Source organism: Staurois parvus, unplaced genomic scaffold (assembly GCF_062004578.1).
Source record: "Staurois parvus isolate SC_StPar_1 unplaced genomic scaffold, SC_StPar_1.0 ptg000656l, whole genome shotgun sequence".
NCBI lineage: Eukaryota > Metazoa > Chordata > Amphibia > Anura > Ranidae > Staurois > Staurois parvus.
In genome coordinates, this window is record NW_028318452.1 from 2,838,798 (window position 1) to 2,862,036 (window position 23,239).

The following is a 23,239-nucleotide window of genomic DNA, read 5'->3' on the forward strand; positions in this document are numbered from 1 at the left end:
CCCCAATGTGTCACAGGAAATGTAATGATTGAAAGTATATCCTGTAGTGTTGGCTGGAAATACAGTCTTACAATTCAGAATACTTTTATTTTATGCCAGGAAAACATTTCTTGTTAGAACACGATCCAACCCTCCATCTTACTGGAATTAACTAATTGTTTTCATGATTTATGTACTGACATAGAACTCTTTGTAATAAATTTATACAATCCTTATATCTTTCTACTACAATGCACAGAGCAGAAGAAGCACCAACTGGTCATAGGAGCGGAGTCTTTTTTTTTCCTGAATAAGATCTAATTAACTGAGAAATAGAAGCAGTGTCCACAACTACCAAATTGTCAATTGGAATAGAAAGTTATTAGAAATGGAAGATAGAGGCATTTGACATCCGTAACAAGCAAATTTTCTTTCACAGAAAGGGATTTTTTTAAAAATTATAATTGATTTTGGTGGCCATTATAAATATAAATATAAATGGAGCTCTTCCATTTTAATGTATATGTCTAGGTATTACCCAATATTTACCCCTAAATCTTCCACCCTCCCTTCAGATCAGTGTTTGTAACCTTTTTTCAGTTAATGTACCCTTTAAAACTAGGTAACAGTTTTACATAATGCAGCAAAGTCCACACACATAGGATACCCAACATTAGAGGTGGTTTATTCTTCCAAAGCATATACACCTTTGCACACTGGTACTGATTAGTATTCCAGTTTTTCTCTTCTCCCTCAGTCTCTTGCATTCATTCACCTTATGTGACCCCAGTGCTGATGGAGAGGGGCAGGGAAGGGGCAAACAAGGATGATCATTCATCAGTTGTAACAGTGCAGAATGAAAAAACATGTGGCATTGTGTAACTAAAAAGCAGAGAAACCTGATGGCACCCTGCTTGAAAAAGGGCTGCTCTAGATAAAGTTCAGCAGGCTGGGCCGTTAATGATGGAGATTAATCAAATCTGTTAAAAAGCAAGGCAATGCTAAACAGGGGCAGTGAGACACAGTATGCAACATTTTTATTACAAGGTTACACCTTGGATCACAAATTTCTCTCTCAGCTGGTCTACAGTATAATGTAGCACTATGACGGGGTGAAATCTGAGCCTGACCACTTAACTGTGAAACACGGGGAAATGCACATGCAAGACAAAGAATGAAAACAAATAGGATTTTAAATGTGGCAATAAAGTTTGTATATACCCGCAATGTGTGTGTGTGTATATATATATATATATATATTTATTTTTATATATATCTATACTGATATGGACTGGGTAATGTGTTAGGAACGTAAGGATGCCCTCGGTAGTTTGTATGGCCCCCATGTGCTTGTATGCAAGCCTGGCATCGGGGCATGCTCCTAATGAGATGATGGATGGTGTCCTGGGGTATTTCCTCCCAGATCTGGACCAGGGCATCACTGAGCTTCTGAACAGTCTGAGGTGCAATCTGGCTGTGTGGGATGGACCAAAACATGATATCCCAGAGGTGTTCTATTGGATTTAAGTCAGGCAAGCGTGGGGGCCACTCAATGGTATCAATTCCTTCCTCCTGCAGGAACTGTATGCATATTCTCGCCACATGAGCCCGGGCATTGTCGTGCACCAGGAGGAACCCAGGACCCACTGCACCAGTGTAGGGTCTGACAATGGGTCCAAGGATTTCATCCAGATACCTCCATTGATATGCCTCTCCAGACCATCACTGACCCACCACCAAAACGGTCATGCTGAAGGACGTTACAGGCAGCATAACATTCTCCACGGCTTCTCCAGACCCTTTCACGTCTGTCACATGTGCTCAGGGTGAACCTGCTCTCATCTGTGAGAAGCACAGGGCACCAGTGGTGGACCTGCTAATTCTGGTGTTCAATGGCAAATGCCAATCGAGCTCTATGGCGCACAGAGCCTTTAATTTTTTTGAGCAGTGTATATGTGATACACACACAGGATATGTGCATTAGTGAGATATACATTTTAGCCCAGACATACTTTTACAATTTAAACTAAGCTTATGACACCAGTAACTTACGTTCATGTTCCTCTTGGACATCACTGTTGACTGCATCTATGCAATTCTGAATTTCATTCCAACTTAAATAGCTTTGTCCTTGTGCTGCAGCTTCCTTCTTCCCAGACACCAACTTGCCAACATAACTAAAAATAAGGAAAGAGTCCCTTATTGCTTACAGATAAAAGTGTACCAAGATAAACAATGCCCATTATATAGCATTAGAAAAAAGCAAGAAAGATATAATTGTTATATGCAAAATACAATAATCTTCCACACTGTGCTCCAAACACTGTACATAAACAGTAACTTAGCAGGAAATTGCAGTTCTAAATAAATTCTTAACCCATAGACTCCTCTGTGTTCTTGCATTAATTGGAAAAAAGAGTAGACATGTGGCGCAAACACCTAGTGCATTATCCAAGATTTATTCAAAAGTATAAAAGACAAAAACGTACTCACAGACATAGCATGTATATAAAGCTTTGCATAATAGAGATGGCCGCAACAACGGGCACAGTGTTCCGACTGTCAGTGTGGTGAAGATGCCGACGCGTTTCGGGGACAAATTTCTTTCCTCAGAGCTATTCAAGTAGCTTGAGTAGCTCTGAGGAAAGGGATTTGTCCCCGAAACGCGTCGGCATCTTCACCACACTGACAGTCAGAAAACCCTGCCCGTTGTTGCAGCCATCTCTATTATGCAAAGCTTTATATACATGCTATGTCTGTGAGTATATTTTTGTCTTTTACACTTTTGAATAAAGTTTGGAACATGCACTAGGTGTTTGCGCCACCTGTCTGCTCTTTTTCCAGTGGTTGATTTCCCCCGTCTGAGGAGGGCTACATCCCTGAAGCATTATCCATAGGCCACTCCTGTCCTGGTTTTCTTGGTCTCCCTTTAGCAATTTATTTCTGGAGCGCTGGAAAGTATGGTTATCCTTCCTGAATGAATTGCCTTGTCAGTAAGATTCAGAGCAAAGCAGCAGATGTTCCCTGGCATCACACAACATGATAATATAAATAAATATAAATTTACCATATGAAAAAACATTTTACCCTATATCCTCTTTTTTCCTTAGCAAGGCCTGTTCAAATGGACATACTAAAGTGTACAGCATGCGAGGGCCATATTTTCAGACACGGGGAATTACAGGTGTTCTGTGGACCCCTGTGCAGAAGCCCCATTCATGTCAACTAGGACACAGCCCATAATCCCAATTTGACAGTCCTGCTGGTGCATGGCCAGACAAGGTACATTTGGGATGGGGCACCCACACCTGCATGGCTGTCAAACTTGGAGCAGCATCTGCATTCATACAGCTGATGCATCCCAAACTACATGAATAGGACTGCCTGCAGGACACTTGTGCATTCTTGTGCGGGTAAACACAGCTCTGGCACGGGTGTACACTGATGTACGCTTGTGTGAATAAAACCCAATTCATAATAGTTTCCCTCTCTTGTCTGGTTACATTTGATGAAAAAAAGGACCATTCAGTATTTTCTTGCATAAAAAATGAATACAAATTGCAATTGCATTTTGTGGTATATGTACTAGTGATTTCGTTATTAAGAATTGCCTACAATCATATTACAAGGAGAGGCCATCTCACACGGTTGGATTAATGGATACTTTTTTGGCACAATCTTTGTTCACTTTTTGATGAGAAACAGGAGCTATCCATCGACAGTGCACATGCCACTTATAACACCACAAGAGTTGAGATTTATTATCCCTTCAATTCCTGAATAAGCTCAAGAATGATTTTGTAGTCAACTACAAGAGCTCCACTCATCTATTAACCCCCCCCCCCCCTCCAAATAGTTGAGCTAGAGGAAATCCAAAGGCTTTGCACAAACAGATCAGGAAAACGAGAGTAAGTTGATATGACAAGATATGGTTCCATAACACGTTAGGGCCCATTCACACTAAGAACTGCATGTGAATCACACAGGGACGCTGTGCAGTTTCTGGCTAATTTACATGCAGTTCTGTGCAGTGCTATTTCAGGCTTATTAATTTTGAACGTTCATTTTGCGTTCTGGTGCAGGCAAATACGCATTTGCCACCTGCATTTGGGGTGTCGTTAACTTTGACCTGATCCCTGCAGCAGATTGCAAGGGCTTTACGATGTGCAGGAACGTGGCACTCCTGTACTGCATTCTAGTGTGAACAGGCCCTTAAAGGAAATGTAGAATGTATAACGTACACATTTTTAATAACTAGATCAGTGAAATGAATTGCCAAAAGATATTCACCTTCCTATTTATTCAGACTGTAAAAAAGCAATGACAATGCAGCTCTAAGCACCCAGGTCTCCATTAAAGGAGGTTAGATTAAAGAGATTTTTGACTGGTTACTATGAGCTACTGCACTTTGCCTATTAGGATAACACTGAATGCTCAACTCCAGCCATTATTTTGTTATGTTTAAACAAAGTTCACCTTTCATAACATGTTGCACCCATTTTCAGGATGTAACATTGTAACATGTTATGAAAGAACAATAAATTAGATGCCGAGTCCTCACTAGTACACTATCATGGTACCACATCCCAAGACATGCACTGGAGTGTTGTTTCTATTGCGCGTCTGTTTGGTACTATTGAGGTGATCCTAGAAACCCTAGAGTCTAGTGATCTACCTGTGACAGGCGCTTTTGCCTTTTTATGAAAAGCAACTGGGTTTTTCTCCCATGCACTCGGTCTGATCCCACCCTGGGAGCCTCTCTCTGTAGGACATGCATTCGTTTGGTTGTTTTTTAGGCTACATCTCTAGAACATGCTGCTTTCCTCCTGATAAGGACTCTCTGAGTTGAAACGCACTGAGGTCTCCAGTTGCTATCTAAAGATTCTTGTTAGCTGGAACTTACATAATGCAGATAACAATTGATGTACAGGGTTAATGACTGTTCACGTATGAGAACTCTTTTTTTAAATTTTGCCAATAAAGCAATATTTTTATTACAATTCTGTATGATTGTTGGTATCTGCAAAATCCAACCCTTCTTTTTTCCATTTTGGAGTTATGTTCTGAAAGGACCAGCCCCTGCTCCCCTGCGATCTTCAGGCACTGCTAGCTGTCAAAAGTGTAAAAACCTGCTTCCATGCGGAGCTCTGCCCACCCAGCCTCATCACTCATTCACAGTCCTCTGTGAATGAGAAAAGAAGTCCTGACAGCCTTAGTGGTTGTCGGTTTGTAGTTCTCAATGAACTACCACAGCACTGCGGTAGTTCATTGAGTCTTCCTGTCAGAGTGCATCGGCTTGCTTGTACGGGATGTACGGGCAAGCCGATATACTGACAGGTCTGTAGAAGACCTGCATGGCACCAGCGATCTCCTGATCGCTTGTGCAATGCTTTACAGGCTCCTGCAACAAAAATAATAAATGCACATTTTTGTACCTGCAAAAAATGTGCATTTATTATTTTTTGTTAAAAGGTGAATTTATCCTTTAAACAACCGTGCCCTAGACCAGTCTTTTTCAGCCAGGGTGTCATCTGGGTTCCTTTGGGGCATCTTGGAAAAATAAATGCCTAAGAATTGCCCAAAAATTGTCAACAAGCAGCAGATGGATCTAGATTACCTTTTTTTGTTAAACAAAGCCACCTTTGATGTTAGGTGTCCTACGTGTGTGGAGTTTTTTCTGTTATGCAAAACTATTCGTTTAGTTTTTACATTTTAGAATGGGGTGCCTCAAGATTGTGCAGAATTTTAAAGGGTGCCTTGACTGAAAAAAGATGAGAAACACTGCCCTAGACATTCCGTGAGGTGTCACAGACTGAAAGAGGTTCCAGTTCTGCATTGCTCATCCAGAAAATATGTTTTAATTGCTGCCTTTGACCACATTGGGTAGATTTTCCTCCACATCCTGATGCAACACTGGTCAGATCCCCCAACATCCCAAACTGGGAAACAAACAACAATAAATAAAAAAAGGTGATTCGTTCAACCTCTTCACCGCTCTGAAGTTGAGCTTTAACATTATTTGGCCAACCTTATAAGCATTGAATTTACATTTAAAGCTTCTGTCTTACATTCAGCTTTGAGTGCGTTTTGGCACACAGTCTGGAAATTTTGTGTAGCACCGTTATTCCATCTTACTTTGTTCACCACATGCTAAACTGCCCTTAAATCAAGTAACACAATGCAAAGCATGGCAGGACGGTTGAGCAACTTGCTTCACCAACAACTTTTCAGGTCATAAAAAATATGAGCGGTAAGCAACACTTTACATTACTGAACAGCTAAAAGTGTAACTTACTTATGCTTGCTCAAGCAGCAAGAAGAGGCTGCCATTTACATGTAGAAAGAGCATATATTGTATACAAAAAACCAGTACAACATCAGCTTGTAGAAACCAGTGTCAACTCTGATGCTTATTTTTAAAAGATGTGTCTTTGACGTATGCAGAACTGGTCCCTATTCAATTGAAATGCAGTTCTCTCATTCCATTAAAAAAATATGGCTGTACCCACTGTATTACACCACTACCATTTATTAGCAACTAAGAAAGGCTGTCAGTCTTACACAATTTGCAATATTAATGACACCAACCGTTGCATGTTATCTTCTTCCAAATTGTTGAAACCTATGGCCTGGCTGGCAAGATGTGAATTAATAGAGTTTATGTCACTGGTCTCAAGAGCTTGATTCAGCAGTGCAACAGAAGATAGCATCTCCACAGCAATAAACAGCTGTTCTTGCGTTAAGTAGTTCTGTTGGCACAAAGTATATATTAATTGTTAAATGATATATTGTGCGATATGTTACAAAAAACATTATGCAGAACTTGGATGGATTTGCAAGACAAAAGTAGACTAACCCCATGTTTTTTATTTGTAAATGTTAAAGAACACACATTAAAGTAAACCTAGTTAAAACTCATTTGGTTTAAATAGAAAAATGGGAAAGAAGAAAACAGGAGGCGCCATTCTAAGTGCAGTGGTAAATGCTGTATTTAATAATATAGGATTAAAAACATTCACAAGAGGCAATAGATAAACAAGTTCATCTGTGTAGGGGGATGTGACCACTCCTCTCCGTCCTGCAGGTACCGCTGGTCATGCCATGGGTTTCGGCTAAGATGGTATGGAGCCGTTAGTGCTGTAGGGGAGATGTCCCTGATATGTTGGAGTACAGTGGAGCCAATCCGACGGCATCAAAATCAGGAAGAGTCCGCACTAACCAGTGTGGAATGCACCGGTGGAAATGATGTCACCGGAAGAGGCAGAGGGTCAGATGTGGAGGATACCAGGAACACAGACAGAGAAACAGACTACACGCTCGGATCCTCTAGCTCCTTCTACAGGCCTGATGATACTTGTGATAGGTGAAACTTAAATAGAGAAATGCCATTGTCGTGGGACAACAATGCCCAGCAAAGATTAAATGATCATTGTAATAATAATACTAAGTAAAAATTCATCTGTTGGGATAATACATACAAGAAACAGAAGACTAAATTACATATATAAAAAGAAATATATAAAAGATAAATACAAAGAATAATACATAAATAAATTAATTACTCGTGTATATGGAAAAAAGAAAAAAAAAAAATAAGAAAAAAATATATATTATAATAAAGATTAGGAGAATGGGACCCAAAATAAACAACAATAAGGGTCAGGTACCATAAATGTCTATGTGAAAAATGTACAATATGTATAGGATTACAACATATGATGAATTATAGCAAGGAATGCCTAATTATAAAGGGAAAATGGATAAAACAAAGGTCTCAGACACTGTAAATATATACAGAAAGGAACCAAGACACTATGAATGTATAAGCATGTTGGTGTATATATCTACACATGCGTTGTATATAGTGCGTTAGCTAAGATAGATAAAAGGATATATGGTGTATGTAGATGAGCTGCATAAGATTAAATTAAAGTACTGTATGTATTTCAGTTTCTTCATTAAGCCCCCCTGGAACAAGAGTGCCCAACGTATAAATCCAATACGATTCGTGCTGACAGAGGCGCTTGAAATGTTCTGCCATGGATGGTAATTTTGGGATATGTTCTATGACCCATATAAAAGCCCTGTGGTTGATTTCTGGTGGTGTTCTGAGAAATGTCTTGGGACACTAGGTTTGTCGGATCCAGCTTCTATAAGACGTCTACAGTCACCAAAGCGTTTCCGTAAGGTTCTAATGGTTCTCCCTACATAGAATAATCCACACGAGCATGTCAAACAATAGATGGCGTATTCTGTGGAACACTTGTAAAATTCCTTGATGGAATAAGTTTTCCTTTTGATAGTGTAAGTTTTTTGACCATGCTGGATAAAGGAACACGTGAGACATAATGCCTTTTTACATTGATAAATACCAGTCAAAGGGATAAGTGTAATTTGCAGCTTGACATCTGGGATACGTTTGATCTTGTTGATGGCTATTTTACTTTTGATATTTCTGGCTTTTTGATACAAGACCTTGGGATATTCTGTAATGAATGTTTGTAAAAAAGGATCTTGAAACAGTATGGACCAGTGTCTAAGATGTTTTCCATTTTTCTATATTGGATATGGACTTGAGTGATAAAGCGAATGGGTTGTATATTTTCATCCAAGACTGAATTTCCAGACTTTTGGACTGGTTTCTTTTGGTAATGCTGGAACGTGTCTTGAATGAGAGGGGCGGGATATCCTTTCTCCAATAATTTTAGCGAGAATTTCACCACGTGCAATATACCGTATTTTTCGCTCCATAAGACGCACTTTTTCCCCCCCAAAAAAGGGGGGGAAATGTCAGTGCGTCTTATGGAGCGAATATAAAGCGGCCGGTCCGGTATTTCTGCCGCCACCATGTCAGAATACCGGGCCGGCCGCTCAGCTGTTCTCTCCTGCAGGGCCTTACCTGTTCCTAGCTCCAGCGCTGCACAGTCTTCCCGCGCTGGCTTCTGTGACAGCCGGGTGCCCACTGCACATGTGCTGCGCTTTGTGAATGATCCGGTGTCTTCTGGGACACATGACAGGTCCCAGAAGGCTCCGGGCCATTCACAAAGCGCAGTGCTTCTCGCGCATGCGCAGTGGGCACCCGGCTGTCACAGAAGCCGGCCCGAGAAGAAGAGGGAAGGACAACTCCGCGGAAGTGGGAGCGGGCACCTGTCAAATTCAGGTACCCGCTCCCCCTCCCTCCCCAAAGGTCAGCAGTCTCTGGTCATCCCCTGCACTGTCTGCAGTCTCTGGTCATCTCCTGCACTGTGTCCGCAGTCTCTGGTCATCTCCTGCACCGTGTCCGCAGTCTCTGGTCATCTCCTGCACCGTGTCCGCAGTCTCTGGTCATCTCCTGCACCGTGTCCGCAGTCTCTGGTCATTCCCTGTACTGTGTCCGCAGTCTCTGGTCATTCCCTGTACTGTGTCCGCAGTCTTTGGTCATCCCCTTTACTGTGTCAGCAGTCTCTGGTCATTCCCTGTACTGTGTCCGCAGTCTCTGGTCATCTCCTGTACTGTGTCCGCAGTCTCTGGTCATCTCCTGTACTGTGTCCGCAGTCTCTGGTCATCTCCTGTACTGTGTCCGCAGTCTCTGGTCATCTCCTGTACTGTGTCCGCAGTCTCTGGTCATCTCCTGTACTGTGTCCGCAGTCTCTGGTCATCTCCTGTACTGTGTCCGCAGTCTCTGGTCATCTCCTGTACTGTGTCCGCAGTCTCTGGTCATTCCCTGTACTGTGTCCGCAGTCTTTGGTCATCCCCTGTACTGTGTCCGCAGTCTCTGGTCATCTCCTGTACTGTGTCCGCAGTCTCTGGTCATCTCCTGTATTGTGTCCGCAGTCTCTGGTCATCTCCTGTATTGTGTCCGCAGTCTCTGGTCATCTCCTGTATTGTGTCCGCAGTCTCTGGTCATCCCCTGTACTGTGTCTGCAGTCTCTGGTCATCTCCTGTACTGTGTCCGCAGTCTCTGGTCATCTCCTGTACTGTGTCCGCAGTCTCTGGTCATTCCCTGTACTGTGTCCGCAGTCTTTGGTCATCCCCTGTACTGTGTCCGCAGTCTCTGGTCATCTCCTGTACTGTGTCCGCAGTCTCTGGTCATCTCCTGTATTGTGTCCGCAGTCTCTGGTCATCTCCTGTATTGTGTCCGCAGTCTCTGGTCATCTCCTGTATTGTGTCCGCAGTCTCTGGTCATCCCCTGTACTGTGTCCGCAGTCTCTGGTCATCTCCTGTACTGTGTCCGCAGTCTCTGGTCATCTCCTGTATTGTGTCCGCAGTCTCTGGTCATCTCCTGTATTGTGTCCGCAGTCTCTGGTCATCTCCTGTATTGTGTCCGCAGTCTCTGGTCATCCCCTGTACTGTGTCTGCAGTCTCTGGTCATCCCCTGTACTGTGTCTGCAGTCCATTGGTTCAGAATATTTTTTTTTCTTGTTTTTCGCCTCTAAAACCTAGGTGCGTCTTATGATCAGGTGCGTCTTATGGAGCGAAAAATACGGTAGTCTATCTTCCTGGTATAATTATTCCTTAATCGGCAATATTGACTCTTTGGGATGTTCTTAACCCACTTAGGATGGTGCAACTCCAATAATGGATGTATGAGTTTGCCAGCCGTAGGCTTAACGTGGTTTTTAGAAAATAATCTTACCATCATCATGACGAAGGTATAAATCTAAAAATCTTAGGTGGTTGCAATTGCAGGATTGTGCAAAAGTATCAACAGTATGGGGGGGAGCCATCCCATATGATGACTGTGTCATCTATGTATCTCCCATAATATACAATATGGGATGCAAATGGGTTGTTGTTTGTTATATATTTGTGTTCCCAGAAGCCCATGGTGAGATTGGAGTCACTGGGGGCAAAATGTACCCTCATAGCTGTGCCATTCTTCTGTAAAAAATAGTTCCCTTTGAATTCAAAATAGTTGTGCTGTAGGCAAAACTGGGTGGCTTCCAGGATGAACTGGGCTTGTCGAGGGTTTATCAGGGGTCTTCCGCTAAGAAATGTTGGATGGCTTGAAGGCCTACCTCATGAGGGATGGATGTATACAGGGATGTGACATCCAACAAAACCCATAAGTATGTGGGTTTCCAATTACAGGGCAGAAACAGATCTAAAAGGTGTATACCATCTCTAATATAAGAGGATAGATTTTGGGCCAGTGGCTGTAAAAAATAGTTACATATATTGAGAAACCATTGGTGACGCTGTCCATAGCTGCCATGATGGGGTGGCTAGGTGGGTTATATAGGTTCTTATGTATTTTCAGGAGGTGGGAAAAGTAGGGGGTCTGGTAAAACTCCTTTTTCAGAAAAGAAGCCTCCATGTTCATGGTAACCTTGTTCTCCAATGCTAAATTAATGAGGACCGTGGCTTCATTGGAGAAAGCTGGTAAAGGGTTGTAGTTTAACTTCTGATATGTATTGTGGTGAGAGAGCAGCCTGTTGGCCTCTTTTATATAATCTATTCTATTTTGGATGATAATGCCACCTATTGGATTTATAGGTTGGGCACCCTAGTTCCAGGGGGGCTTAATGAAGAAATTGAAATGCATACAGTACTTTAATCTTGTGCAGCTCATCCAGATACACCATATATCCTTTTATCCATCTTAGCTAACGCACTATATACAACACATATGTAGATATACACACCAACATGCTTATACATTCATAGTGTCTAGGTTCCTTTCTGTATACATTTACAGTGTCTAAGATCTTCTTTGTTTTATCCATTTTCACTTTATAATTAGGCAGTCCTTGCTATAATTTATTGTGTGTTGTAATCCTATCCACATTGTACATTTTTCACAGACGTTTACGGTATCTGACCCTTATCGTTATTTATTTTGGGTCCCATTCTCCTAATCTATATTATATATTTTATTATTCTATTTTTTTCCCATATACATGAGTAATTAATTTATGTATTATTCATTGCATTTATCCTTTCTTTTATATGTTTCTTTTTATATATGTAATTTATCCTTCTGTTGTTTCTTTTATGTATTGTCCCAACAGATGAGTTTTTACTTAGTATTATTATTACACTGTCCCTATAATCTTTGCTGGACATTTTTGTCCCACGACAATGGCATTTCTCTATTTAAGTTTCACCTATCCCAAGTACCATCAGGCCTGTAGAAGAAGCTAGAGGCTCCGGGCGCGTAGCCTGTTTCTCTGTCTGTGTTCCTGGTACCCTCCACATCTGACTCTCCGCTTCTTCCGGTGAAGTCATTTGTGCCGGTGCGTTCCACGCTGGTTAGCGCGGACTCTTCCTGGTTTAGACGCCGTCGGATTGTCTCCACTGTACTCCAACACATCAGGGACATCTCCCCTACTGCACTAACGGCTCCATACCATCTTAGCCGACACCCATGGCATGACCGGCGATACCAGCAGGATGGAGAGGAGCGGTCATATCCCCCTACACAGATTAGCTTGTTTATCTATTGCCTCTTGTGAGTGTTTTTAATCCTATATTATTAAATACAGCATTTACCACTGCACTTAGAATGGCGCCTCCTGTTTTCTTCTTTTCTGTCTTTGCATGCAGAGTTGGCTTTGCTCTATAGGACGACTGCCGCTATCTTACGCCATTTTACACTTTGTGCCTCACAGACTTTTCAAAGAGTTGGTTATATCCATGGATATTATATGATATTTTCCAACAGTGTTAATTTTCCGTGCCTGCCCCAGAACGGAATCATATGTTATGTGCCTCGAGTACATCTGATATCCTGTTTATTATCTATTATTTTGGAATAACTTCACCTCTGTGCTCCAGAATTCCTTATTTAAATACAAAAATGATTACCCTTCCCAGGAACAAAATTTTTTTTTTTTTTTAATAGATTGGCTGTTCTCCCTCATATCTTCTGTATTCATCTTGAGGGTTTCCTGTCCACATTTCTGGATTGTGAGGGTGTTTGCAACAGCCCAGCTTTCCCCAAACCCCCCCCCCCCCCCCCAAACAACAGTACATGTATTGAAAGCACATATAAACACAGGTGAAGTTATTGATGCCTCTCAATGTGACTCAGCCACTAGCTGGGTATGTGGTCCATGCATTCACTATTTTATTTATTTATTTATGTATTAACCTTTGCAATCTAAGCTATAATGATGATTGGGTTTTCAAGCAAGGAAATGTTGACAGTTCTTCACTATTTTAACTACAGATTTTAACTAACATCTGTAACTACAATGCCAGGACATTTCTATTGTGTGTGTGTGCCCATCCTCTGATTTGTCGCCTAGACTGATAGCACATCTTAAAAACAGAACATTGCATAAGAATGTAGTTTATTTTCAAGTGTCTTAGTCTTTTATATTTTCCCACGTGTCTGTTGGCACCTGTTGTTGGAGACCCTTTCAGCCTCGTTCACACCATGGTGCAGAAATGTCAATTTTTCTGCACACATTCTGCAAGGGCACACTGAAATCAATTGTTCTCTATATGCCCTGTTCACACCACAACACTGGTATCACGTGCATATTTTTTCTGCTCAGGAATCTGTAATGTGTATAAAATACATTGAAGAGTATATGAAAACTGATGTGTCTGCAAGTGAGATCTATGTGTCAGTTTCCATCGGTTTTTCTGCAAACATGGAGTGAATGAGGCCTTAAAGTCCAACTCCAGCTAAACCTTATAAAACATTTTTTTTTTTTTTTTTTAATGGAGTAGGTATTGCTATCTGTGTCATCAATGGGGAGATTTCCCCTGATTTCCTGTCTTAAGGAAACCAAAAAAAGCAATGAGAGGATGCAAGTGTCACAGAGAAAGGACGGTACATAAAAGAAATAAACTGACCAATGTTGTAACTCTTCCACAAACTTGCTTAATACGAGTGGTTTTGTTGATGTCCTTTGCCACCTCAGAAGGATATCCCATCTCTCCTATCTTTGTGACACCCTGTCCCTGGGACAGGAATACAGGTACCAATCTTCCCCACAAAGACACGGACAGCAATAAAAACTTGACTGAGGTTCTCAATTATGTAAAAAACTAAAACAAACATTTGGCCAGTTGGGTTTTAAAAAGTGTTTATTATATTTTAGTTTAAGGATGTATTTTTTACATACATGTCAAGTTAAAGCTTTAGCTATACTGTAAATAGCTCTAAGTAATGTTCCTCTTTATAGTGCCCCATGCAGTAAACATACACAACAGGTGTAAGCTCAGAAGGCTTTTCATGTAATTAGACACATTATTATCCCACATGCCTGAATTTCTCACTCATTTCTAAGTTGTTTATTCCCCCTGATAGCAGTACAGAGGATTCTACAGAAGAACACCGACTTGTTATTTTTGTCTTTTCTGCTTGGCAGTCTCCACATCCCACCACCCACAGTACAATTACTGATCTGTCAGGAAGAGTTACATGATCTCATAATAAATGTGTGTTTGTGGGATGACTCCTACCTCAGGATTCTGCTTCTGCAGGCTGAGAAGCTCGCTCTGGTACAAAGTCTCTGCAAAGGGATGTACAGCTGGCAGGTGAGCCTCAGGAAGCTGCAGAGCAGCCAGGGTTTGGGAGGAATCGCCGCTGCGTATTGCATTATTGATCTTTTCCACAGCTCCTAATGCTACATTTTAGCACAGCAATGGAAATAAAAGAAAATTAGAGAACTGATGTAAGCATAAAAAGGGATACTTACCAAGAGTGACAACACACCATATGGACTAAATGTGGGGGTGCGCTCAGATCAAAGGGTAGGTTCACACAAAAAAAAAACAAAAATGGTATTTTAGCTACTGGTGGAATGGTGAAGTTGAATCATTGTACTTCTTAAATCTACTAAGAACTTAAATACTGAAATATCCCCAAAGACCACAGTCCTTTCTTTTTTAACCTTCTGCTATAGCAATGGAAGTGTCACTCCTGCTGCTGCATGCTTCATAAAGTTAACTGAATGAAAGGTCAAAAAGGGGGACTGAAACCCCACTAAATAATTATACCAGGGGTGCTGACCTTGGAATTTATGGACAGTGGTCTAGCCACAGAGCTCTATAGGGAGAGACCAGTGGCTAACTCAAACCACAACCAACCAAATTAAATATTAGTTTTAGGTGGACTGACAATTATAGATTGGTTGAGTGAAGTCTAAGCTTGCCACTATAAATCACTACCAGTATGTTCTTGGCATTAAACTTGGATTTCTAGGACATGAGTTGAGCAGCTTTTTTTTTTCTTCTAGGAACAGCCAGCAGTTCCGAGTGCTTTCTGTTGGTCATGATGACAGCTAAAGCCAGATCATGGCAGGTAATTTATGATGAAGACCCCCAGCAAAGGGATATTTCAATATCATTTCTTACAATACAAAACAAATTGTTATTTTGGGACGGCCAAACTATTTACTTTCCTTAATATAGAAAACTGACACAAATACGTGATCGCCAATGCATAATCCACAAACAAATGAAAAATATGTCTGTGAGAAAGTCAAACCCTCATTTTAGCATCGTGGGAAGAGAAAAACGCCAACTAAAAGCAACGAGATCTTTCAACTTGAGTAGCCAAAAAAAAAAAAAGAAACCTTTGTGTGATTCAACCCATTAGTGCTCAAAAACAAGAATACCATTTTTGGGTAGATAAAACCTTTAAAGCAAACCTATGGTGTCTTGATAGCTGCAACTGGTTGGCACATATCAAAGTTATTTCCAAAGCACTAATAAAACCTGGGGGTCCTCTATTAGTTAAATTGTAAACAGAGCTTGCATGGAGGTGTCCCTCCCTCGACACCTCTCTATTGGTCAGTAAAGCAGTTATTATATTTCATGATTAATAGGAAAGCAAGGATATGAAAAGGGGCAGGCCAGAGCTCTGGTTAGAATTAGCATTATATAGAACCCTGGGTTCTGGTGCTCCTAGTACACTCTTGAAATAATTGTACAGACACCTGTTTCTTATCTCTTAAGATGTCACAGGTACACTTTAAAACTTTAAAAGCGCCATAGGTGACAGTAGGATACTTTCTTTCCTCTTAAGAGAAAGAATGAAAAGGATGACAGAATATGGAAATTAGATGGTTATTATGCAATCATGATACAATCTTCTTATATACACTAAGGGGTTGATTTACTAAAGGCAAATAGACTATGCATTTTGCAAAGCCCAGTTGCACTCTGCATGAGCAGTTGCTCCAGAGCCTAGTAAATGAGCAGAAGCTCTGCTGACTTCCATCATCCAATAATGTGCAAGCAAAAATGCTGTTTTTTTTTTTTGTTTTGTTTTTTTTAATTTCCCTTGCATGTGATTGGGTATTCTTTGCAAAGTGAAGCTTTAACTCATTTATTAGGCTCTGGAGCAACTGCTCTTGCAGAGCGCATCTACACTCTGCAAAATGCACAGTCTATTTGCCTTTAGTAAATCAACCCCTAAATATTTAACATAGAGGAACAGAAAATGAGTTTCAGCTGTATATGTTAAACTTACACACATCCATTCAGACAGTACCAGGCAGCACATAATGTTAGTAAGTCTGTTTAAAAAGAAAACATTACACAAGACCTGCTGTTTAGGGCAAACTATAACGAAGACAAGTAGATGCACTCATGCAGGCACACCGCACAGGACAACATGGAAGATCTACAGTTCAGTCATTGGGAATTAAAGCGCACAGTTAGCACTAGGCAGGTTAGAAAAACAATCTACCAATTTAGAACCCTGTTAAAAAGAAAAAAAATAATAAGATAAAAGATACCCACACATAGGATTTGGACTATTTCAGATGACTGTGTATGTACACCCAGAGAGTTAAATTGTATCTAAAGCTAAAACATTTTCACTAAAGTGTTTGGAAAAGATTTTGGCTACAGATACATTTTAAATTTACAGGGCTCACTTACTTTTCAACTAAACCTCACTGTGCATTAGTTTCCACTTTAACATGCTGTGTTCAATTTTGTACATAAATGCTTACTATTTTAGCTGCTCACATAATTGTCCCCCACTATCCGTACTGCAGATGGCAGGATGGACGAAGCATTGGATGCGGAACCCCGGACACCCATGAACAAGGCTCTGTTCCTTATTCTCCCGTTCTCGCTCTCTCTCGTTCTCTCTCGTCCTCTCTCTCTCCCTCATTCCCTCTCTCTCTCCCCCACAGTCCCCTCTCTCTCATTCTCTCCCTCCCCCTCTCTCTCTCCCTCCCCCCTCTCCCCCCCCCCTCTCATTCTCTCCCTCTCATTCTCTCCCTCTCTCTCTCTCTCTCTCGCTCTCATTCTCTCTCCCTCATTCCCTCTCTCTCTCCCCCACAGTTCCCTCTCTCTCATTCTCTCCCTCCCCCCTCTCATTCTCTCCCTATCCCTCTCCCTCTCATTCTCTCCCTCTCTCTCTCTCCCTCTCATTCTCTCTCTCTCATTCTCTCTCTCTCTCAGAACGCTGAACTGTGAAAGACAGGGAACTGCACATGGGTGGGTAGGGAATGAAGCTAGGGGTTCTTGCTTATGCGTAAACATTTATTTACATAATAGAGCATAGCATGTTAATGTATTCAAGGCAATGAAATGCATAGTGAGAATTTTGGGGAAAAGTGAACCAACCCTTTAAAGCTAACTTTGTTTATCTTTGTCAGACTAGGACAGTGTGTATACAGGTCTACCAACAATGTCCCATTGTTCACACCAAGGTACTGGAGTAGAGGGTTTTAGGTAATCAACTGGTAACCCTTCTAGTCTCAAGTTGCTCAAATTGTCATAGAAACACTTGCTGAATGTATATTACTCCAACCCCATGTATGGGTGCCTTATCTAAAGATACTTTCTTTTTTGTACACTAAATGACTACTAGGACAGCTACACTGGAAACGATGTATGTTGCACATGAAATAATCACTGATATGTAAACTGAGGTTCTCAACTGACTGATGTGTACACAATTCACAATTCAATTAATGTATTAAAGTTATACAAAGATTTAATAGGAAGATAAGCAACGGTTGTTCAAAAGGGTAATATAGTATTTTTATTTTTTTTTTAACTCTGCTACCATCATAGAGGCTGTAGATGGATGAGAAGACAACTATAGATCCCCTTATTATATCCTGTTTCCCCACTTGAAACCTCATGTACATTATTGTGAACTGTGAAGATGACACCTCTACAAATACAAGCAATATTGGACTCCTTTCAAACCATAGAGAAAAGCTAACAGAATATTACTATTAACTTTAATAGTTTTTTGTAAATAATAAAATGCATCAAATTAAACACAGTGTGTTCCAATTATTCATAAACCTGCTAATTTGTCAAACTGCCAGTATGTTCTCTTATATGATTAGATGGATGATGTAGATTACATTCACAAACATACACACAAAATTTCCAAATAAAAACTTTATATATCCTTTCAAAAATACACAGATATTTCTTTCATATACCCATATGAAAAATGCTAATTTACTTTTTTTGACGTTTTGGAAGCATTTTTGGGTAAGGGAAAGGCTAAATAGTCCTTCAATAAAAATGGTGGACAGGAAGTCAGCTTGGTGTAGCTAAATAATAAACGTAATATCATAAAAGGGAATGACCAGTTTTACACATGCTCCTAATAAATATACAGTAGTATTTAATAAAAAAATAGAGTCTATAAAAAGAACTCTGAGATGGCAAGATCTATTGATCAGGACAAGGTGAATTTATGATGAACAGAGGGTCGAAATGTTCCTGGATCAGGAATTCACAGTTGAAGGGAAAGGGGTCCAAACGTAAGTGCAAAATGTATAGTCTCAAGCCCTGGATTCTCTTGCTTTAAGTCTGTAGGGAGGCTCAGGATGATTAATCATCAATATGGAAGGGATAGACTATATGGCAAGATGTTTGTGGACACCTATATGAGATTTTTGGACATCCCCATTGAAAGCCATGGGCATTCGTATGGCATTGCCCCCTTCCTTTGCAGCTATAATGGCCTCTACTCTTCTAGGAGAGTTTTTGACAAAAATTTGAAGTGCGTCAGTGGGAATGTGTTCCTATTTAGCTATAAGAGTGTTTGTGGGATCAGACAAGGATGATGGACAAGAGGATCTGGCCTACTATCAGTGTTTCAATTAATTGCAAAAGTGTTCAGTAGATATGAGCTTAGGGGTCTGTGCGGTCCACTTGACCTCCTCCACACCAAACTCTTCAAATCATGCTTTTATGGCATGCCCCAAACTGCTGCTATAGCGTTTGAAGTGCAAAAATATAAGTTTAATTTAAACACCTGAACTCAACAACTTGGAGGGGAATCCACATTCATTTGGACTTATAGTGTACATAAGGAGCAGATATGTGATATTTTTAGGTACGCCTAAAAGGTAAAACCTTTAGACTAGAATAAGGAAGCATACTGTATGTCATCAGCACACCACTGATCCATTTACAAGTCCAAAGTTTTACCAAAGCACATCATGTTTAAGCGCATTGTTTCTAAATTGCATAGGCCACCTTCCTCTAGCATGCCATGCTGTGTTGGCGACTAATATTTCCTTGTATATTGATCTAAAGTTTACAAGATGGTCATTGCTGTAGCATCCCAGGCTTTAGCCAGGAAGATGTGCGATGGGAATATTTGTATGATCTGTTGGATAACAAAACACAATTTTAATACGTTCACCAAGGCAGAGATTTTGTATATATATTTGTGAATGATACAGAATTTCTTCTCAAGTTAGACTAACTATAATTGGACTTTTTGCAGACAGCAGAGTGTTGTTATCTTCAGACACCTACAGATAGGTTTGGTTTGTAATTTTCTCGAGTGATCTAATGGGAAGGGTATGAAAGGAGCAGCAATACTGCAGGAGTGCCATGCAATCTGTGAAGCAGTTTCAGCAGGTATTGATCACCAGCTGCTGAAAATGCTGTACACAATGAAACAAAGAAATGTTAACTACCTGATACAAAAAGAACACTCCGAATACTGCACAGAGTGGTGATTGGAGCAATTGAAACACTGAGAAGGACAGTAACAGAAACAACATTTATTCATAAAATTTGGTGCTGTATTAATCAACAACTTTCATTTCTGCATGCACTGATTAATGAAGAAGATTAACACTCAGGTGCAAGACAGACATTTCTGGGATTACTCACTAAGTACGTTAGCCTCAGCCTCCTTATTGGCAACACTAACTTCCTTCTGTATCTCACTTTTGTCAAGGGAACTGGGGACACCTGCTTTCTAGGGATCAGGAGAAGAGAAACCTTTCAGTTAATGTTTTACAGCTGGAAGAACCATGGAGCATAAAATGCAGAAAGAACATGACTGCTAACAATACTTAGACATAAGAAGGAGCAGGCCATCCTTATATAGGATAGTGACAGCTGACTGCAGATGGATTATTCACTAAGAACCAGAAGTATCAATTAAGTGCGAGACTTAGTTTCACAAATAACCACATACAATCTAGACTTCACCCCGGCACAATTTCTACTCCACCACTCCTCACTTCCTTTTCGGACTTATCGTAAGTCTCTTGCCTTGCACATGATAAATGCGGCAAAACAATGTATCCCTGTTCACTGGCGGTCAAAACAGGTTCCCACTGTGCGGGAGTGGTTTCTTAGGGTCATCAGGATTGCGGAGATGGAGGAGCTGATTTCAGTGGCAAAAGAACACCCCGAGAGATTCAGGAAGACTTGGGCATGTTGGAAACACTTTCAAACCACCAGTATTTATCGTTTTTCTATGAATGAATGAGATGTGATTCAAGAACTCAAACACCTTTAGAGCTCTCACCTCTAGAATTGCTCCATAGACTGAGTCTACCCGGACCATCTCTTACATAAAGGTATAATCTACGTCACCATAAATAATGTTACGTGATATGATTAGTTAACAGCCACTATTTATTATTTGACCCCCTCCATTCCCCCCCCCCCTTTTTTTTTTTTTTTTTTTTTATCCCCTTCCTTCTATGATGCTACTCTTCACACTTCCTTTCACCTGATGTGCCTTTCTCTCTTCTTTTCCTTTCCTTCTTTCCTTCACACCTTTGTCCTCTACAAATAACTATATCTTTTATGAGGGACAGGGTGCCCTTTCACATATAGGTATGATTGTCCTTCACGATAAGAACCCTACATTGCCCGGCTACGGACACAGAAGACTTGCACGCCTTCAAATGATATTTTGTACTGCGCCTCATGGTCCCATTATTTGAATAATCCCTACGCATCAGAGCAGCATCCACTATAATCCTCTAGACTACCTATTATAATCAGTATTCTTTTTTTTTTTGGTTTAGTTTACTCAACTGCTATAATGTGATCTTTTGTATAAGGGTAATTCACACTTCAAGTAAACAACTTATGACCCGTCTGCGCTACGGGAGATTATGACAGATGTTTATGCGCGGACTGTGTTCCGTATCCGTATATGACTTGTTATGCCTTTCTTATTTCAAAATAAAATAAACCTTTTTTGGAAAAAGAAGTATCAATTGAGGTGCACATGTACAAGGTGACAATGATGGAATACTAGAGGGCATTATATAGTTCCTGTCAATGAGATGAGATATGATAAAAACATGTTTATGGAGAAATATGGACACCTGTCAGCCAACAGCCATTAGGGGAACATTGGTCAGGCAGGACTGTAAACCTGATCTGATAGCCTCTGATATCCTCACAAAATATCCAATGCCAGCAAAAATCTACCTACTTCACTTGCACCCCTCCTACACTAACAGAAACTAGAAGGAGTGCACAACCAACACTGCAATTTTATGGAGGGTTTAGCAGTGCCCTAAAGATTTGTTGCCTTAGGTGGTCAGATCACACCTGCACATATGAACGCCCTTAAAAATCAATGGCCAGCTTTAGAGTTAACAAGCAACACTGCCTACATTGTATTTCTTTAGGTCTTAAAGCAGATCTCCAGTTTTTTTTAAACACTCCTTGGGAGGTGGCAGGCTGGGAGCTGGAAGCTGGGGACATCATTTGAGTGTACAGTGAGTAAGAAAATGAGAAAAAAGAAAACTATATTTTATTAAATTCTCCGCTGCTAAATAAAACCCCCTCTCAATACAGTACACAGATCAGCTGTGGGGGCCATAATCAGGCTTCAAGTACAAAGGCATTTAATTCCACTTCTAGTTCTTAGTGAAAGTATACACTACATTCATGTGAATGTTCTCATAATTAATTGGTCCAACAGGAACACTTCTACCTTTATAATACTACAGATCACTCTATGCAAGTAAAGCTGTGCAAATAAAGAATGTACAAATATTTCACAAACACATTATCATTGAGCTTAGTCACAAAGTCAGTTCTAAGCTGTGGTTCACACCAGTGCGGTTTTGAAGTCGCGCTACTCAGATGTTAATGCAAGTCACATTGAATTCACAAAGGAATAGTGCAGGAAAATATTTCAAAGTCGCTGCAACTTGAGTCGCCCCGATTTGTATGGTTTCATTGCCACAAAAGGGGTGAGACTTGTCATGCGACTTTGAACTTTCAAGTCGCATGACAAGTTGCACTGGTATGGACCAGGGCTAAGTGGGATGTGAAAAGCACGCCTTCAGCAACCAATCATGTTTGAGCCTACCGCAATCAGATCATATAAAAAAGTTTTCTTTTGTCTGTTATGAACTGCTATACTTTGCATACCACTACTAATTTTTGCTTGTTTGAGTTGGATTTCTATATGGTCATGGCTTCAAGCTCCTTACATACATTATCATATTTCAGCCAAATTATATATTGGCTTGTATCTCTTACAAGTATGCAGAGCAACCCAAGAAAACGAATTGAGAAAATGTTTGCATTGCACACAGACAGGAAATAATGATATACCATGCCTTAAAGCAGTGGTCTCCAAACTGTGGCCCGTGGGCCGAATGTGGCCCTTTGCCTGCCTCTATCTGGCCCTCTGGGTACTGTTCCTCGCACTGACACCAACAAGGAGGCACCATTTCTTCCACTGGCACCAACTATGCAACATTTTTCCCTCCACTGACACCAATGATGGAGCACAATTCATCCCACTGATATAAACAATTATATCCAACAAATACCAAGGATGGGGTACTATTCCTTCTTCTGATACAATGATGGGGCACTATTCATCCCACTAACACCAATGATGGGGCACTATTCCTCCCACTGTCACCAATGATGGGGCCCTATTCCTCCCACTGATATAAACAAGTAGATACTATTCCTCCAACTAATACCAATGATGGGGCACTATTCCTCCCACTAACATAAATGATGGGGCGCTATTCCTATAACGAACTCCAAGAATGGGGCACTATTCCTCCCACTGACACCAATGATGGGGCACTATTCCTCCCAC

At 40.7% G+C, this 23,239-nt stretch overlaps 1 protein-coding gene across 3 annotated transcripts in view; it reads right to left on the bottom strand.

Annotated features, from left to right (window-relative positions):
• The window catches only part of IQGAP2 (IQ motif containing GTPase activating protein 2), a 387,646-nt gene that overhangs the window by 155,408 nt on the left and 208,999 nt on the right, over positions 1–23,239 (bottom strand). For 2 of the 3 annotated variants that reach the window (XM_089694224.1, XM_089694223.1), the window contains exons 11-14: positions 20,032–20,119; positions 14,377–14,540; positions 6,568–6,728; positions 2,032–2,156 (exon numbers count right to left, since the gene is read on the bottom strand). In XM_089694224.1, coding sequence (XP_089550350.1) covers positions 2,032–2,156; positions 6,568–6,728; positions 14,377–14,540; positions 20,032–20,119 — 538 coding nt within the window. The remainder of the gene's footprint in view (positions 1–2,031; positions 2,157–6,567; positions 6,729–14,376; positions 14,541–20,031; positions 20,120–23,239) is intronic. The other variant, XM_089694225.1, reaches the window with a different exon arrangement.